Below are 17783 nucleotides of genomic sequence, written 5' to 3'. Positions count from 1 at the left end.
ATCTCGTATATCAATCGACTTAGTTTGACGAGCTGAGCATTTCCTTATGTGTGTGTGTGTGTGTGTAACGCTCTCCCAATCTCACTCGATTTTCTCAGAAATGGCTGGACCGATCTTCATGAAATTAATTGCAAATGAGAGGTCTAGTTGCCCCATAAGACCCTATTGAATTTCATTGCAATCGGATTTTTAGTGTAGAGGTTATGTTTAAAAATGTAAGAATCACGAAACATCAATATCTCAGAAACCACACAACCGATTTCAACAAAATTGGTATCAAATGAACGGGCTAACTTAAAAACCCTTAACTTTTGAATTTTATATAGATTGAACATATCTTCTGAAGACTGTTTAATTTCACTCATGTTTCTCAGAGATGGCTGGACCTATTTCCACAAAATCAGTGTCATATGAAAAGTCTAGTTACCCCATAACACCCTATCGATTTTTTTGCAATCGGACTATTACTTTGCCTGTTATGTTTAAAAATGTGAAATCTAGCTATGAAAAGAAACATATTCCAAAGAATACATAAACTCACTCACTTTTCTCAGAGATGGCTGAACCGATTTTCACGAAATTAGTGTCAAATGAAAGGTCTAGCTGACTCATAACACCCTATTGAATTTTACTGTAATCGAATTGTAACTTCTTCTGTAAGGTACCGAATTGTGAAAATCACGAAACTTCATTATCTCAGAAAGTACACAACCGATTTGATCAATAATATTATCAGATGAACGGGCTATTTAAGGATTAACTGATGAATTATAATTTAACACGTGGTTTCAAAGTTTGGCTGCCCTATACGTTCCCATTTCATTTGATTATAATCGAACTAAGCAACCGAGAAAGATCAACCATCCAAAGGGAATAGAACTAAGCAACCGTCATGTATTAAATTGTTAATAAAACAACGAAATTCTATTATCTCAAAGATTACACGACTTATTTGAACATAACTAGTGTCATACGAACGAGTCATCTCTCAAACTTACAAATAACAAACTTCATAACAATTTGATATGTGGTTCAAAAGTTATAGAAAGGAAAGAAGTTCAAAGGCTATTTAAAACTATACCTGCTTTGATCAATTTATGTGGCCACAATATAATTTAAATGTGGTATCGTACCATTCGAATGTTCCTGGTTTCGCTCGTGATTGAATTGTTCAAAATAAGAGTCATTGCTTTTATTTCGCTATTTCTTGAGCATTTACATTACGTCAAATTTCATATTTTATACTTCTATTACAACATCATTATTTTAGAACCCAAAAAGTGAATACACATTTATTGGATTGAAGCGTTCATGTAAAAGTATTTTTACAAATAATAAGTTTGATTGAGAAAGGCTGGGTCTGACCGCTAGGTGGATTAATTTAGGTTTTATCTGAAAAATTATGTTGTCAGCAGCGTGCGTCTTCAGTAACAATCGAGATTGAAACTCTGTCGGCTATATTTTTGCGGTATAATCCATAGATATCCTGTGTCTTGAGAACTCTATTTATTAGTTTTATGACTCATTTTAGCTTCATTAGTCATTTTTCTTGCCGTCTGAGCTGGATTTTCCTGGAGACCTTCGTGAACTGTTTTGATCTCTCTCCGCATACTCCGGTTTCTACCCAGTTTCAGTTTCTTCGAATCGTGTGATGGCTCAGCACACAAAAATTCTGCTCAAATGCAAATGTGACAACTTTCTTCTGATCTGTATGTTGCTCATTTCAGCAAGATACAAGGTCTAGGTTCGTTCTCTACTTGAATCCATTGCAAGGGCCTATTCAAATATGACGTAAAGCGAAAATTTCCATTTTTACGACCCCCAGCTTTTTTGTATAAATTCGTAACATTTCTCAATACCATCCCCACCCCAAATCGTAACGCGTAGCTGCGTTACGACTATATTTGAGCAGGTCTAAATTATTTTCTGAAAAAAGTGAAAAACCGGCTTTATCTCTTACAAATGAACTACAAACAGGTGTCGCAATCAAAATAAACATAGCTGATTAACAGGGTAGGGCAGAGTTTGCATTGGGAGTCACTCAAATGTGTGTGTGTCACTGTGTGTGACACCCTGTAAAGGAATACAATATCTGATAACTTACCAAATAACCCATCCGGTGACTTTCATTACAGTATGAGATAACTGCTGGAAAAACTTTAATACCACTTGTACCTCTTCTTTCAGTGAACTTAAAGCTATTCCGAAAACAATCGCTGCAACCACCAAGCCGATGATATTCATCCCATCAGTATATTTTCCACTAACGGACCACAAATTTAGATCTTGCTCATGAGGATTGTGTTTCGGAGGGACTAAGACAGTTTGAAACTGTTGAAGACATGCTTGTACCAAATTCGGAGGAAACATATTTCGAACCAAATCAAGCAGTGTGTCTGTTGTAGTAACATTTCTCGTTTCGCCCGTTACTTCTGTGCTGGTTGCTTCTGCTCCTTTGCCCGGTTGAATTGTCACCACTAAAATAATCCCCAAAATAACTGCCATAATCGTTGTTGTAATATAATAAAGTACAGCTCTGCCACCAATTTTCCCGGATAGCGATAAATCCAGACATCCAACCGCGGATATCAATGACGTAATAATAAGAGGAAGAATCAAAGCTTTGAGCATTCGTAGGAATATGTCTCCAACAAAATTTATATACGCGACTTCTCGCGGAGTCCATTTTCCTCCCTCGGCAGGGATTTCTCGTAGTCCAATACCCAAGGCAATTCCACCAATAACACCGGTAATGGTGAGTAGTGTTAGAAGATTCTCTTTCAGTAACAATTTAAATCGCTCTCGCCGCATTTTGAAGCAAAGTGTTTAAGTACTTTTTTTTGTTGATTGTCGATTTATCCTGTGAATAAATAAAAAATTAAGATTGTTTTAAAAAAACACATTTCAATTAAATAGATTTTTAGTAACAAGTTTGTTTATTTCTGATAACAGGATATTTGTGAATTTTTCAAGTAATCTTCTAAACATATAAAAATGCAGCTCTGTATGTCTGTCTGTCTGTCAACTTAATTTGGTATGTGAATGTTTTTAGAGGTAACTAATATGTCCATAATGGTTCGAAGGGGTCCCATACAAATGAAACACAAATTTCGCACAGCTCGAGAACCAATCAAGCAAATTTGGCAGGTTAATATTTTTTGGTGTAACAAACATGTCTATAATGTTTCGACACCCTTCCTTTTACTGGCATGTCTCCAAATACTATTTTGAAATCCCAGATGGCGACTTCCGGTCTCTGAAAAACATCGGCAAATGACCAAATACCACCCAATATGGGTAATTCTGGAATTGTTATGCTGCACTGAAGCATCAAATCAACCTCAGACAACATTTTGAGTTGTAAGATGGCGACTTCCGGTGGTTGAAAAACAGCAAAAATGGCCGATTTCCATCCAACATGAGTATCTCCGCAACCAGAATGATGCACAGAAGCTAAAAATCGATCACAAACACCACAGGAGACGAATGAATTATAAAATTTAAAGTCTCCGTTAGCAAATAAAAAGAAGAAGAAGATTACAGACACCATTTTGAATTCAAAGATGGCGATTTCCAGTGGCTGGCAAACAGCCGAAAATGACCAAATACCCTTCAATATGAATGTTTCCGGAGCCAGAATGACACCCGGAGGCCAGAAATCAGCTTCACAGCCTAAAGTGACCAAATACCACCCAATATGAGTATCTCCGAAACCAGAATGATGCAAGGAGCTGAAAAGGAGCTCAGACACCATTATGAATTGTAAGATGCCAACTTCCGGTTTCTAAAAAACGGCCGAAAATGGCCGATTTCCGTACAATATGAGTATCTTCGGAACCAGAATGATACACAGGAGCCAGAACCGACCACAGACACCATTTTGAATTCTAATATGGTGACATCCGGTTTTCGGAAAACAGCCGAGAATGATCAAATAACACCCAATATGGGTTTTTCTTCAACCAGAATGACGCTCAGGAGCCAGAATTTGTCTCCAAATGGATTTTAACCAAGATGGCGACTTCCGGTTTCTGCAAAATAGCCTAAGGTGACCAAATACCACCCAGAATGAGTACCACCGGAACCAGAATGATGCAAGGAGCTAAAAATTGACCTCTGACACCATTTTAAATTGCTAAATGGCAACTTCTGGGAAACAGCCGAAAATTACCGAATACTACTACATATGGTTATGTCCGTAATCGAAATGTCCCTGGACACCATTTTGAATTCAAAGATAACCACTTTCAGTTTCTGGAGAACAACGAAAATAACTGAAATCCACCCAATATATTTCCGGAATAGAGGTGATGTACAAAAGCCAAAAGTCGAGGATATTGTCATTCCGACAAAAACCAATCATTTCAAACGATATAAACAAATCCAAAGGAATCAATGAATTTGAAATGTTTAAAATTATTTAATTAAACACAAAAATAGGCGGAACAAAGTTTGCCGGTTCAGCTAGTGGATATATAATCCTTCACGAAAATTATAACTTTTTGTTATTGACTATAATGCAAGTCAATCTATATTTTGAATTTTTCTTTAAAGCATATAATATAGGGATTAAGGTGGAAAAATTAATTAACTAAAAAATGGAATTTTCGAAACTTTGAAAAATACGATTCAGCAGGGGGGACTCGAACTCACAACTTTTATTCTCCGATTTCTGCTACATCACCGCTCTCCCCCTCAGGTGCTTGCGGTAAAAAAAGCGTTTGTTTTTCAGCTATTAGATGCCAGTCAGACGCTTCCCCACTGTTTGTGCCGCTTCTTCTAGAAATCAGACGCACATGGGTGGGCTAGATGCTTATGGTGGCATTAACTCGACTTTGTGAGCAAGGTTCTGGCTCTGGCTGGATTTCTTGGAGATTTTGTAGAACTCACCACGCATCCCTCCGCACCGTGCGTGCTTCTGCTTATCTGGGAGTGCTTATTCATAGTGCTATTATGCAAGCAGGGAGGATGAAAAATCGTAGAATATCCCGGATAAAGACGTTCCTCGGTTCCAAAGTGCACTTCATTGATGATTTTTGGAGGTATTTGCAAGCGTTCAAGCAACCTTCTGCTTTATATATGGGGTCATATATGCAAATTATCTAAAAAAAACTTCTAACTTGTCGAAATGAACGATTGTTTGTACTTTTTGGGTGGTAATTATTTTCTGGGCCGATGGAGCCAGTTACACGCGAAAATATTGAATTTTATTACGAAAAATCAAAATTCTTTCGGCAAAATTCTTGCGAACCTCTCTGCCTACGTCAGTTTCATGATTTCTGGAGTTTTGGTAACACTAATGTTGCCTGATTTTTTTTTTCTCTTTTTTGCAAAATACATGAACAATAAAACTGACGTAAGCAGAGTTGTCAAAAGGGTAGGTAACATATTACGAATTTTTCATTATAGCGTCCGCCATTATGACGCGTAAAAAGCTGGATACTATTTGCTTAAGCACATAATTCAGCAGTTTTGCTACCTAGATATGTTGTTTACTTTCTCGGAGATCATTGTACCACTTCTCACGTATTAAATTCAATTGTTATGGTAAATATATCTAATCGCCAAGAGTATGCACAACGCCTTCAACCAAAATTTTTATTCTCGGAATTGGAACGGTTATTGAATAAGAATCTGTTTGAAATAGCAATATTCTGCATGGCATTTCTCGTTTAGAATCATGTATGCACTCGTCTCGTAATAGGGAGCTAAACAAACAGGATCCCGGCACTTTATTCAACGGAATAGACATTCTAAAGGCATTTATTTCATTATTTGTTTCATACTCGGCCTATTCAGCCGAACAGTTCAAATCAAATATTCAAATCAAATATTCGGTAGTTCACAATCTTTTTTAGTTCATGCACCCCCCCCCCCCCCCTCTTTGTTTAGTTAGCAAGCATGGCTGCACGTTGCCTCGGTGAACCATACAATTTTCGAGCATTTTGATTTAGCCAAATTATGAATTACTTCGATATGCATCGATAATGTTAACCTTATTAACTCTGGAAAAATAATTTTATTCTGGTGTTAAATTCATGCATGAATTTTAAATCATTTAAAATGCAAGTTTTTGTTCGCAATTTTTATAATGAGTAATCATTACGATGTTAACACATCTATGCATAACAAATATCAGAATTCAGTTTTTTGGAAAACGAGAACGGATTCGCATTAATTGAAAAAGAAGACGAAATGTCAATTTACTATTTCATAAAAAACGTGATACCTTGTTTGAAATTAATCAAATGGAATTAAATCTCAATGTCTACTGACTCACTCAATGTTATTTTAGCAGATTTTAATTACATTCTATTGAAAAATGATTCTAATCAATCCATGAAAATGAAAAATGATTCTAATCAAACCGTAGCCAAGAATTAAATCAAATGGTTTTTGCTCAAGGACGTTATAAAAACAGTTTCATAGAATGAATGGCCCATGTTCCAAATCAAGCAAACAAGATGATTTTAATGTTTCTGAATATTATTGCGCTAATGTATATGTGAAACAGATTTATGGCGTTTTTTCTAGTTGGTATATTCGCGATTTGAAAACTTGAATCTAAAGCAGGAGTTCCCAAACCGGTGTCGGTTATCGGATTAATGAGAAAAACTCCTCCAATTTTCTCATTACTCCGGCGTATTTTTAGCTTATAAAAGTGTTTCTCTGAGTAAAAGATCTGTAAATCCCTGGTAGTAACCCTATGTCACTTATCCAGGTCTCACTTGAAGTCTCTTGGACTCTTGGATTACCTCATGATGGGCCAAAATAATTCTCTACCCGCTCTGGATACGGCATAAGCACAAAACAAAGAAAAGCGATCAATTTGTCGAGATATCAACAATTCAGAAATTTAGCGAAGTATTTAAAAAAATTATGGCAGTAATTTTGAAAATCTTTTTCATGGTTTTCGGACTTACGGCAAATGTGTACAGTTTACTAAATTTCTTCGCAACATTTTACTGTCGATGTCACAATCGCCCAATGCAATCACCTGTAGAGAATTATCAGAAATTTACTAGCTTTATTCGGGTAGTTACTATATATTACGGTAGTTACTATATGCAAATAGAAAAGGGTAAAAATTTAAAAAAAAGCTGGGCAGGATATCCATTTCAGGTAGCATATCGTAGATCGTAGATATAACGACTATATTGAAAGTATATTGAAAACTATACTATATAAAAAGATGGTCTAAGGAAAACCGTTATTGAACCTTCTTATGTCACACTGTTTTGCGAGTCATAACTTATTTCGTACAATTTTCACTTTTTCACCTTTTCGTACTAAGAAAACCAAAACGCGTTTGCTGGTTGTGGCACCATATTCGCGAATGTAGCACTTAGATATAAGTACATTATCAATATTTGACTCTTTATAACATACTTCAATCACTTTTATTTTTCACTCGTAGTGAATATAATCAGTTTATTCGATTGTGATTTTGCAAACAAAATGTTTATAAAAATCATAGATTTTTGCAGGTAGATCATGGCCGGCGTATTTATAGTTTGTTTATCTTTATGGCTGTTTTTATACCTCCCTTATCGCCCTTTATCGATCAGTTTGAGCAAATAGCAAACTCACGCACGTGGACTGTATTCCCCGAGCTATTGACATCCCTACACAGAGTAACAGTGAATGCCAATGAGCTTATGTTCTGGGCTCCAATTTTATTTACGCCCGCTGTCAGCTGTCAGATAAAAGGCATATAGAAAGTTACGGTGATATGCTATTTCGTTTATACATGTCGTATACTGACTCTTTTGTACGACACTGTAAGATATAAACATAAACAGAATTCCAAATCAAAGCATTAAACCGCGCAGGTAATTTCCGCTAGACGCCCAGCTGTTTGTAACTGAACGCCTTTTATCTATGCGTTGCAAAACACTCACTGTCTACTCGCTCCAGTCAGAATTTCATGGAACGCGAATCGGACCATCGGACCCATCTCTCTCAAAATTCATGCGGGTTGAACGAAATTCGCTCGAAATACACGATCTCTCGTATTGGTGTGCAGCGTTGCCAGGTATCCAGATTTAGCTGGATTATCCAGATTTTTGGACATGTATCCAGGTAAACAGCTTTGATGTCAAATTATCCAGATTTTTCATGGATGACCCAGATTTTATCCAGATTTTATTTTCTCTGTTCCGCAAAAAGATCATCACTTCAGTTTTGGCGCGAAATTTTGCAATTTTGTCACCTCAAATTTTGCGTACACCAAGACTTTTATCCGAAAAATTAACCTTTCACCCCACGAAATGACTGCCAGATTTTTTCCAGATTTTTATTTTGCCTTTTCCAGATTTTTTAAAAAATGACCTGGCAACGCTGTTGGTGTGTGCGCTGGACGCTCTATTTCTGTTTTTTCGTCCTCTCTTTTGGCGCCGCGGGCATATTCTTTCGGTTTTTTCTGTCTTTCTCGCTTTGGCGCAGACCTTATTCTCACCGATAGCATAGACTAAAGAGACATAGATATCCAAGTTGGGCTTCACTGCATATAATATCAAGGCAACACTATAAACTTGCCATCTGTAGGCCGTTGGGTGAACTAAATCATATCCACGCGGAAAAATATTATGGTACTTCTTATCATTTCAGTGGTGAGCTTGACCAGATTCTCACACCCAGAAAAATATCATGTTACTTTCAATCAGATTTGTACGGCGGTTTCAATCGACTTTACAATATAATCTAGATGATTTGCAATTTCAATTTATCACAACAACAATGCAAAGAAACCTCGCGTAATTTTACAGATTAGCATGAGTCACAAAATGTAAAAATCTCATAGATACTCTCATCGAATTGTCGAAGGTGACGGAAAGAAAAAAAAGCTTCACACTTAAATTATTTTAACATTGTTTATGTTGTACTTGACGTTCGTGAATTTTGACGAAATAAGTTATGCTTTGCTTTGCTACTCGTTGTAAGTGAATTTTGAGGATATTAAGAGACGTATATAACAACGATTTTCAACGCAGTAATGTAAAGCCTTAGTTAAAAATAGCATTTAGCGGTATTCACCAAAATAAATATTGTATCGTTTTTAAATAGAACTTAAAAGGATGAGTGAAAATTTCCAAATTTGATTTTCTCAGTTCTTTGCAAATATGAATAACCATTCGTTGTTTTGCTTTCGTCTCGATTAGACGCAAATTGTTTATCTCCGTTTGAGTTCGCAAAATAACAATACACGAGTTATCGTACGGGTGTTTTTTTGTCGATTAGTTCTTGTGTTGCGCGATAACAATAGCCTGTTGTATATCAGCAGAAACATCTGCACACTGGAAGGGGCAGGCTACCCCGCCAGTGATTCGATACGCAGCTGATATATCAGCAAGAATAATTCTCCCGCACCGCTGTTACCCCGCTAGCAGCACGGACCACCATACGATCGAGCGAGTGGAAGTCAACTACAAGTGGCATCTACAAGGTCGCGTGTAAGATACGGCCACTGTGTCACAACACGAAGCTGGATCGTCATTGTTTGTTCTGCGGAGACACTCGATTAATCCAACTATCAGCCGTGAGGTCGTGACTTAGACGTTCGGTGAAGTATTACATTTAGAATTTTTACTATAATTATCAATATTATTACTATGTTATAATATTATTATTATTGTTATTATTATTATTATTACTACAATTATTATTATTATTATTATTATCATTGTTATTAGTATTAGTATTACTGTCTTTTTTTTTATTTGATCCATTGTAGATTGAAAAATTGTTTTTAAAATTGAATATCAACTACTTGAACCCTCCCCCCATATTCGAATATTTATCGTTTGTGTGCGGTAGAGCGTAACGCTCCCGCAAAATGGACGACATGCAGGTGCAACTTTTTCTGGAGGTGGAAACAAACGGGGAAGAAATTGAAATTTCTCCCATCAGCTCACCCCTACCTTCCCCTGTGCCCTCCCCTTTGCCAAGTCCTGTACCAAGAGTACCGGAAGTACGGGTAAAAGCTTACCCAGATGCCGCTGGCGGTCCCTACGTTGTTTTTTTCCGGCCCATAAAGAAGCCATTGAATATTATTCAAATTGGCAAAGACCTGGCAAAACATTTTTCGGCCGTAACCGAGATTACGAAGGTGAGGCCGAACAAACTGCGAGTTGTCGTGAGTAGCTTGAAGCAAGCAAACGAAATTGCTGGCTACGAGCTCTTCACGAGAGAGTATCGCGTGTACATCCCTGCCAAGGATGTAGAAATCGACGGTGTGGTTACCGAGGGGAATCTCACTGTCGATGACATTTTGCGTCATGGAGTTGGCTGTTTTAAAAACCCCTTGATGCAAAGTGTAAAGATACTGGATTGCAAGCAATTGCATTCAGTATCCATCGAAGAAGGGAAGAAGAAATTCCTCCCTTCGGATTCCTTCCGAGTAACATTCGCCGGATCCGCGCTGCCGAACTACGTCCGCTTGGACAGGGTTCGTCTACCTGTACACCTGTTCGTACCGCGGGTCATGCATTGCCAAAACTGTAAGCAGTTAGGTCACACAGCCACCTACTGCTGCAACAAGGCACGCTGTAGCAAGTGCGGAGGCAATCATGCTGAGAACGCTTGCAGTGGGGATACTAAAAAGTGTCTTTATTGCGAGGGAACTCGGCATGACCTTCCGGCATGTCCCGCGTACAAACAGCGCGAGGAAAAAATTAAGCGTTCCCTTAAGGAACGATCAAAGCGCTCTTTTGCAGAAATGCTTAAGAGGGCTGAGCCACCCTTGACAGGAAACATCTTTTCCTTCTTGCCAACTGATGAGGGTACATCTGACGATCCCGTCGAAGGGTGTTCCTATGCCTTGCCAGAGGGATCTAGGAAGAGGAGAATGCTCAACTCTCCTAATCTTTCTCGCAAAGGTCGTAAGATAACCCCTAGCGGAATGACCAATAAGCCTACACAAAAAGGAAGCGGTGAAGAAAAACCGAAGCAAGTACCCCCCGGTTTTAATTTCAAATCAAACCAGGAGTACCCACCGCTTCCTGGGGCACCAAAAACCCCTCGTGCACCCATTTCTCGATCAGAAGATAAAAAAGAAACAGGGTTCATAAAATTTTCTGATATTGTGGACTGGATATTAAAAACATTCAACATACCAGATCCCCTACAAAATATTCTTCTTGCCCTTCTTCCTACAGTGAAAACCTTTTTGAAGCAACTAGCAGCAACTTGGCCCCTTATTTCAGCTATTATATCTTTCGATGACTAATACGGCGAAAGAGGTTAGGAATTTTTTCACTGTATTACAGTGGAATTGCAGAAGTATCATCCCCAAATTCGATTTATCTTCTCATTTGATGAATACATACAATTGTGACGCATTCGCGCTCTGTGAAACTTTTCTCAATTCGAACGATCAACTCAATTTCCACGATTTTAACATTATTCGTCGAGATCGAGACTCACACGGTGGAGGGGTACTTTTAGGGATCAAAAAGTGCTATTCTTTTTTCAGAATCGACCTCCCCTCGATCTCGAATATTGAAGTTGTTGCCATTCAAACGAATTTGAATGGAAAAGACCTTTGCCTTGTTTCGTTATATATTCCCCCATCCGCGCGGATTGAACAGAGGCAACTCCTTGATATAGCAGAATTGCTTCCCGCACCTTTTTTGATTTTGGGAGATTTTAACTCTCACTGTTCGCTATGGGGGTCGCTGTACGACGACAACCGATCTTCTTTAATTTGTAACTTGATCGACGACTTCAATATGACACTTTTGAATACTGGGGAAGCGACACGTGTACCTTATCCTCCAGCACGTGAAAGCGTGCTTGACCTATCCCTCTGCTCGACATCACTAGCGTTAGATTGCCAGTGGAAAGTAATCAACGATCCCCACGGTAGTGATCATCTTCCAATCGTTATATCAATTGCTAATGGTTCAACTCCCCCGAACCTAATCTATATTTCCTACGACCTTACACGTAATATTGATTGGAAGCGTTATGAGTCTATTATAGCGGAATCTATCGAGACTCACGAGGAACTTCCTCCGGAGGAAGAATACGCGTTCTTAGCTGGCTTGATAATCGACGCCGCGACTCAAGCTCAGACGAAACCGATACCCGGGGTTACGATTAGACAGCGCCCTCCCAACAAATGGTGGGACAAAGAGTGCTCTGAGCTGTACGTGCGAAGGTCCGCGGCGTATAAGGACTACCGGGAGTACGGCACTGTCAACCTGCTTCGAAAGTACGAGGCACTGGGCAGGCAGATGAAGAGCTTAGTAAAGGCGAAAAAACGCGGGTACTGGCGGCGGTTCGTAAACGCGTTGTCGAGGGAAACAGCGATGAGCACTCTTTGGGATACCGCCAGGCGCATGCGGAACCGTGACGTTTCGAATGAGAGTGAGGAGTATTCAGATCGCTGGATACTCGATTTTGCCAAAAAGGTTTGTCCGGACTCTGTACCGGAACAGAAAACCTTTCGCGACGCGTTTATAGTAACTACGGAAGAGCCTCCATTTTCGATGTTGGAATTTTCAATGGCTCTCCTGTCGTGCAACAATAAGGCTCCAGGGTTAGATAGAATAAAATTCAACCTGTTGAAGAATCTACCCGACTTTGCAAAAAGACGCTTGTTGAATTTGTTCAACAAGTTTCTTGAGCTAAATATTGTTCCGCATGACTGGAGGGAGGTAAAAGTCATTGCTATTGGGAAACCCGGGAAGCCTGCCTCTGATCACAATTCATATAGGCCGATTGCGATGCTCTCTTGCCTCCGGAAATTAATGGAGAAAATGATCCTCTTACGGTTAGACAAATGGGTCGAAACAAACGGTTTACTTTCGGATACTCAATTTGGCTTTCGCCGGGGCAAAGGGACGAACGATTGCCTAGCGTTGCTTTCTACTGAAATTCAAGTCGCATTTGCTCGGAAAGAGCAAATGGCGTCTGCGTTCTTGGATATTAAGGGGGCTTTTGACTCTGTCTCTGTAGAAGTTTTAAGCGCGAAACTTCATTCGCAGGGACTTTCACCAAATTTGAATAACGTTTTGCTCAACTTGTTGTCAGAAAAGCATATGTATTTCTCACATGGCGATTCGACAACTTCCCGAATTAGTTACATGGGCCTTCTCCAGGGCTCATGTTTAAGTCCTCTCGTATATAATTTTTACGTCAATGACATCGATGAATGTCTTGCAAATTCATGCACGCTAAGGCAACTTGCAGACGATAGCGTTGTATCCATTACTGGTAGCGAGGCTAGCGATCTGCAAGGACCATTGCAAGATACCTTAGACAATTTGTCTGAATGGGCTCTTAAGCTGGGTATCGAATTCTCTCCGGAGAAAACTGAGTTGGTCGTTTTTTCTAGGAAGCATAACCCAGCTCAGCTGCAGCTCGTACTAACGGGTAAAACGATCTCTCAGGTTTTAGTCGCTAAATATGTCGGGGTCTGGTTCGACTCTAAATGCACCTGGGCTTGTCATATTAGGTATCTGACACGAAAATGCCAACAGAGGATTAATTTTTTTCGTACGATTCCCGGAACCTGATGGGGAGCCCACCCAGGAGACCTTCTGAGGTTATACCAAACAACAATACTGTCAGTTCTTGAGTACGGTTGTTTCTGCTTTCGCTCCGCTGCGAACACGCATATTTTGAAACTAGAAAGAATACAATATCGTTGTTTGCGTATTGCCTTGAGTTGCATGCAGTCGACCCATACGATGAGTCTTGAAGTGTTAGCGGGTATTCTTCCGTTGAAACATCGTTTTTGGAATCTCTCTTACCGGTTGCTAATTCGATGCACAGTTATGAACCCATTAGTAATTGAAAATTTCGAGAGGTTGGTCGACCTTCAATCTCAATCCAGATTTATGACTTTATATTTTGACTATATGGCTCAAGATATTAATCCTTCTTCATACGATTCCTCCAATGTCGCACTTTTAGATACTTCTAATAATGCTATATTCTTCGACACCACCATGAAACAAGACATTTCTGGTATCCCGGATCAATTGCGACCCCAAGAGATCCCTAAGATTTTTTCCAATAAGTTTAAACATGTTAGTTATGATAAAAGGTTTTACACTGACGGATCTAATCTAGATGAGTCCACTGGCTTCGGTGTTTTCCACGAAAATTTTACCGCCTCCTACAAACTCGATGCTCCTGCTTCCGTGTACGTCGCAGAACTTGCTGCTATTCAGTACTCTCTTGGAATCATCGAAACCCTACCCAAAGACCACTACTTCATCTTCACAGATAGTCTCAGTGCCATTGAGGCTCTGCGATCGATGAAGCCTGTGAAGCACACCCCGTATTTCCTGGGGAAAATACGGCGGTTTTTAAGTGCTTTAACAGATAAAAATTACCGGGTTACCTTAGCGTGGGTCCCTTCTCATTGCTCGATTCCGGGTAATGAAAAGGCTGACTCTTTAGCTAAGGTGGGTGCTATTGATGGCGATATTTATGAAAGACCAATTGCTTATGATGAATTTTATAGCATTTTGCGTCAGAGAACACTCAACAGTTGGCAATCATCATGGAACTCAGATGAACTGGGACGGTGGCTACATTCCATTTTTCCTAAGGTATCGACGAAAGCATGGTTCAAGGGGTTGGATGTAGGTCGGGACTTCATTCGCGTGATGTCCAGACTTATGTCCAATCACTACACGTTAAACACGCATCTCTTTCGTATAGGGCTTGTAGACAGTAATCACTGCGTTCGTGGCGATGGCTACCATGACATCGAGCATGTTGTTTGGTCGTGTGCCGAATTCTGTGATGTTAGGTCCGAGCTTATAGATTCCCTCCGGGCCCGAGGAAAACAACCGAACGTACCCGTTAGAGACATTCTGGGAAGCGGTGATCTCCAGTACATGACACAACTGTACTGTTATTTGAAAAAGACTGACATTAAAATTTAATATTCTTTTGTCTATTTGTCAGAATACCCGTATACGACGCTGGAGACACGAACACGAAGAGCCTAAATCTATGTTTAAAAAACAAAAAAGAACACCAGTCGAAACACAAATAGATCGTATATCTTAATTAGTTTTAAGCAAGAATTGTATTTCCCTCCTCTCACCTTAAATACCCACTAGCTCGTAGTCGGCCGCGAGAATAAATAAAAGGCCTCCCTCTTTTCCCTGCTAACGTAGAATTAATACAAATTGTACTTGGCTCAGTAAAACAGAAAATGTATCGTGCCGTGTCAAATAAACTAATTTTAAACCTTAAACTAAAATATGAATAAATCGATTTGAACATTCTAATGATAATGATTGTGATAATGAATGAGATCACAAACAATAATCTGCAACGGAAGCTACAAACCGAATAGGAGAACATCCTACAGCTTTATTTGACGGCTGAGGCAGAATTATTAATCCAACCAGTTCCGCAAAGGGATTAAAGCTGTATAGTGGTTTTCAATCGACTATTAAAATTGGTACAAACAACAAATGAGTTATGCTAATGATGACTAAAGCAAGATACCTGACTTCATACATTTTGCTCGCAACACCTTTATAACGGTGACCTTAAAACTGTGATCATTAGCAAAATCGATTTATCATGCTCAATCCGCTAGATGAAAATGAAACAAGATGGCAATACCGTATAAGGAAATTGAAAATTAGATGACAGGACCATACAATGATATTGAAAAACATGCTTCACCTTCCACCTTGTCATCACCAAATTAACAGTATACAAATTAGTTCAATTTTCGTTCACGCGCAACGAAACTCGTGTCCGCTGCATACTGCAAGAGTAACGTATTGTGTACTAGTCATCTTAGGTTATGCTCAAAAACTTATTGTTGAAACGACTATGAACGATTAGTCATACTATCTTCAGAATAAATAATTCATATCATGGTCATCTCATATATTGACATTTATTATAGTCCTGTTGTATTAAATTATTATTATTATCTAGACCATATAGATTAGTCTGTTAAAAACACCGCACAAATCTGACCAAGCCTAAAGAGATAGCAATTACCTTAATATTTTTCTGTGTGTGCTCATTAAATGTAGTTCACCCAATCGCCATCATACTCGGAGGGGCGCCACATTTTTGTTGCCCGTATTGTTGGTTGAGTTGGATATCTGTTTCAATAATCTAAGCCGATAGCAACGTCGCACAAACAGATGCACGGTTTATTGTATTGGTGTGTGTATTGAACTCTTGTTTATTCTCATCGAAAGCAAACGTAGCGCAAACGCTTCCATCAAGCTAGGTACCAAAAACCGTTCTAGGTGCAAAGAACCGATTCAAAAAACTAAAAACCGTTGCAGCCGTCATGCCAACACACAATTTCACCCACCGTAGATAAAAATACAGCTAACGACATCTACCGGCCACTGGAAAAATAGCAAATGCTAGAACCACAAACAGACGTCACTTCTACACTAGCGCCGCTTGGTAATCTTATTGCTAAAATATATTTTCTGACGTAGAGCTACGTCTCTCAGGAAGTTCGGCTACATAGGAATAAAAAAAATTTAAAACCCAAAAAAGTTTTAAATAATAAATCAGTTAGTTTTCGTTGCTCCCAAATGCAGAAAATTATAATTTTATTATTCGAACTATTGTTTAATTGGAAATTGCCAAGCCTAGGGAAAGGAACTTTAGTAATCTGGTTCGAGATTCACATGCGGTTATCACCTTACACTTTTTCCTCGTACACGCGGAACTAATTAAAAGTAACTCCTACCTCCTCCACTAGCCAGACTAAAGTGAAGTACAGGAGCCTAAGAGTCCTCAGATAAACCGGCCTTCGGTAACTTCGTTACCGGAACCTGCTTCGCGAATATCTAATCGCGCTGAAAGCACGGAGGTCAAAATTGGGCGAAGATCATCTTCTTCCCGCGATCAGTTATCATCTATCCCAACTGTCCCAGTCCAAAGGATAGAGAGGAAAAGATTCTCTCTCCCACTGCAAAGGTCGATAGACTTTCTCGGCTGGGTCAATCATCCCGTCGCATCAACAGCAACGGTGGAGAAAGGCAATTAGCGCACTTGAGCACCGGGGATCTCATTTTTCAAATATTGTGCCAATTACTGTTCTGACTGTGGCCTTGCTTGCGGTGATTGAATCAAACGTTATATTTGGAAAACCGTTCTTAATTATTTAAAGTGAAACTTTATTCGAAGCATGCAAATATTTAGGAACTAATATTTCCAAACAAATATTACATATAAATTCTATGTACATGTACTCGCTACATGATGGCGTCGCACGCCCGCGATAGCATAGCAACTAGTTGGTCAGCAGTCGGGTGGAGCCAACTGCCCTCCTCGCGCTCCCTTCTCATTGCCTCTTCGAATACCTCGGCATCAAAGTGCGATGTCTTCCACCCGCGAACGGTGGTCGCTATTAGTGTAGCCATCGTCTACCCTCCAGTTCTTGATCAGTACTGGGCTGGAGAACGTCACGTCGATGATCGACTCCGCATCATTTCTACTAAATGTACATTTGTTCCCAACGTTGGCCAGATCTAGGTTGAGCTTTGCCAAAGCCCCCAACAGGATCTGGCCCCTCTGGTTCGTGAAGCGACTTCCCCACTCAACAGCCCAAGCGTTGAAGTCGCCCGCCACCACCAACGGCGTTAGGCCCGTTAGCTCCATGGATAGGAGGTCGACCATCTGGGTGAACCTTTCGGTAGACCACTCCGTTCACCTTAGCAACTACGTACCCTTCTTCTGAGGTTGAGACAACCTCCTGAACCGGGAACTTGCTCGTCATACATATGGCCGCCATACTGGACTTATCCGCAACCCAGTTACCATTTCCG

At 39.6% G+C, this 17783-nt stretch overlaps 1 protein-coding gene across 3 annotated transcripts in view; it reads right to left on the bottom strand.

The window, feature by feature from the left end:
- The window catches only part of LOC129725738 (excitatory amino acid transporter 3-like), a 97590-nt gene that overhangs the window by 6782 nt on the left and 73025 nt on the right, over positions 1 to 17783 (bottom strand). For 2 of the 3 annotated variants that reach the window (XM_055681889.1, XM_055681899.1), the window contains exon 2: positions 2105 to 2860. In XM_055681889.1, the coding sequence (XP_055537864.1) occupies positions 2105 to 2811 (707 nt within the window). In that variant the 5' untranslated portion in view covers positions 2812 to 2860. Of the gene's footprint in view, positions 1 to 2104; positions 2861 to 15987; positions 16252 to 17783 lie in introns of those variants that run through there. The other variant, XM_055681906.1, reaches the window with a different exon arrangement.

Source organism: Wyeomyia smithii, chromosome 1 (assembly GCF_029784165.1).
Source record: "Wyeomyia smithii strain HCP4-BCI-WySm-NY-G18 chromosome 1, ASM2978416v1, whole genome shotgun sequence".
Classification (NCBI taxonomy): domain Eukaryota; kingdom Metazoa; phylum Arthropoda; class Insecta; order Diptera; family Culicidae; genus Wyeomyia; species Wyeomyia smithii.
The sequence above is the reverse complement of the archived record's forward strand: the minus strand, read 5'-3'. Positions and strand labels throughout refer to the sequence as shown.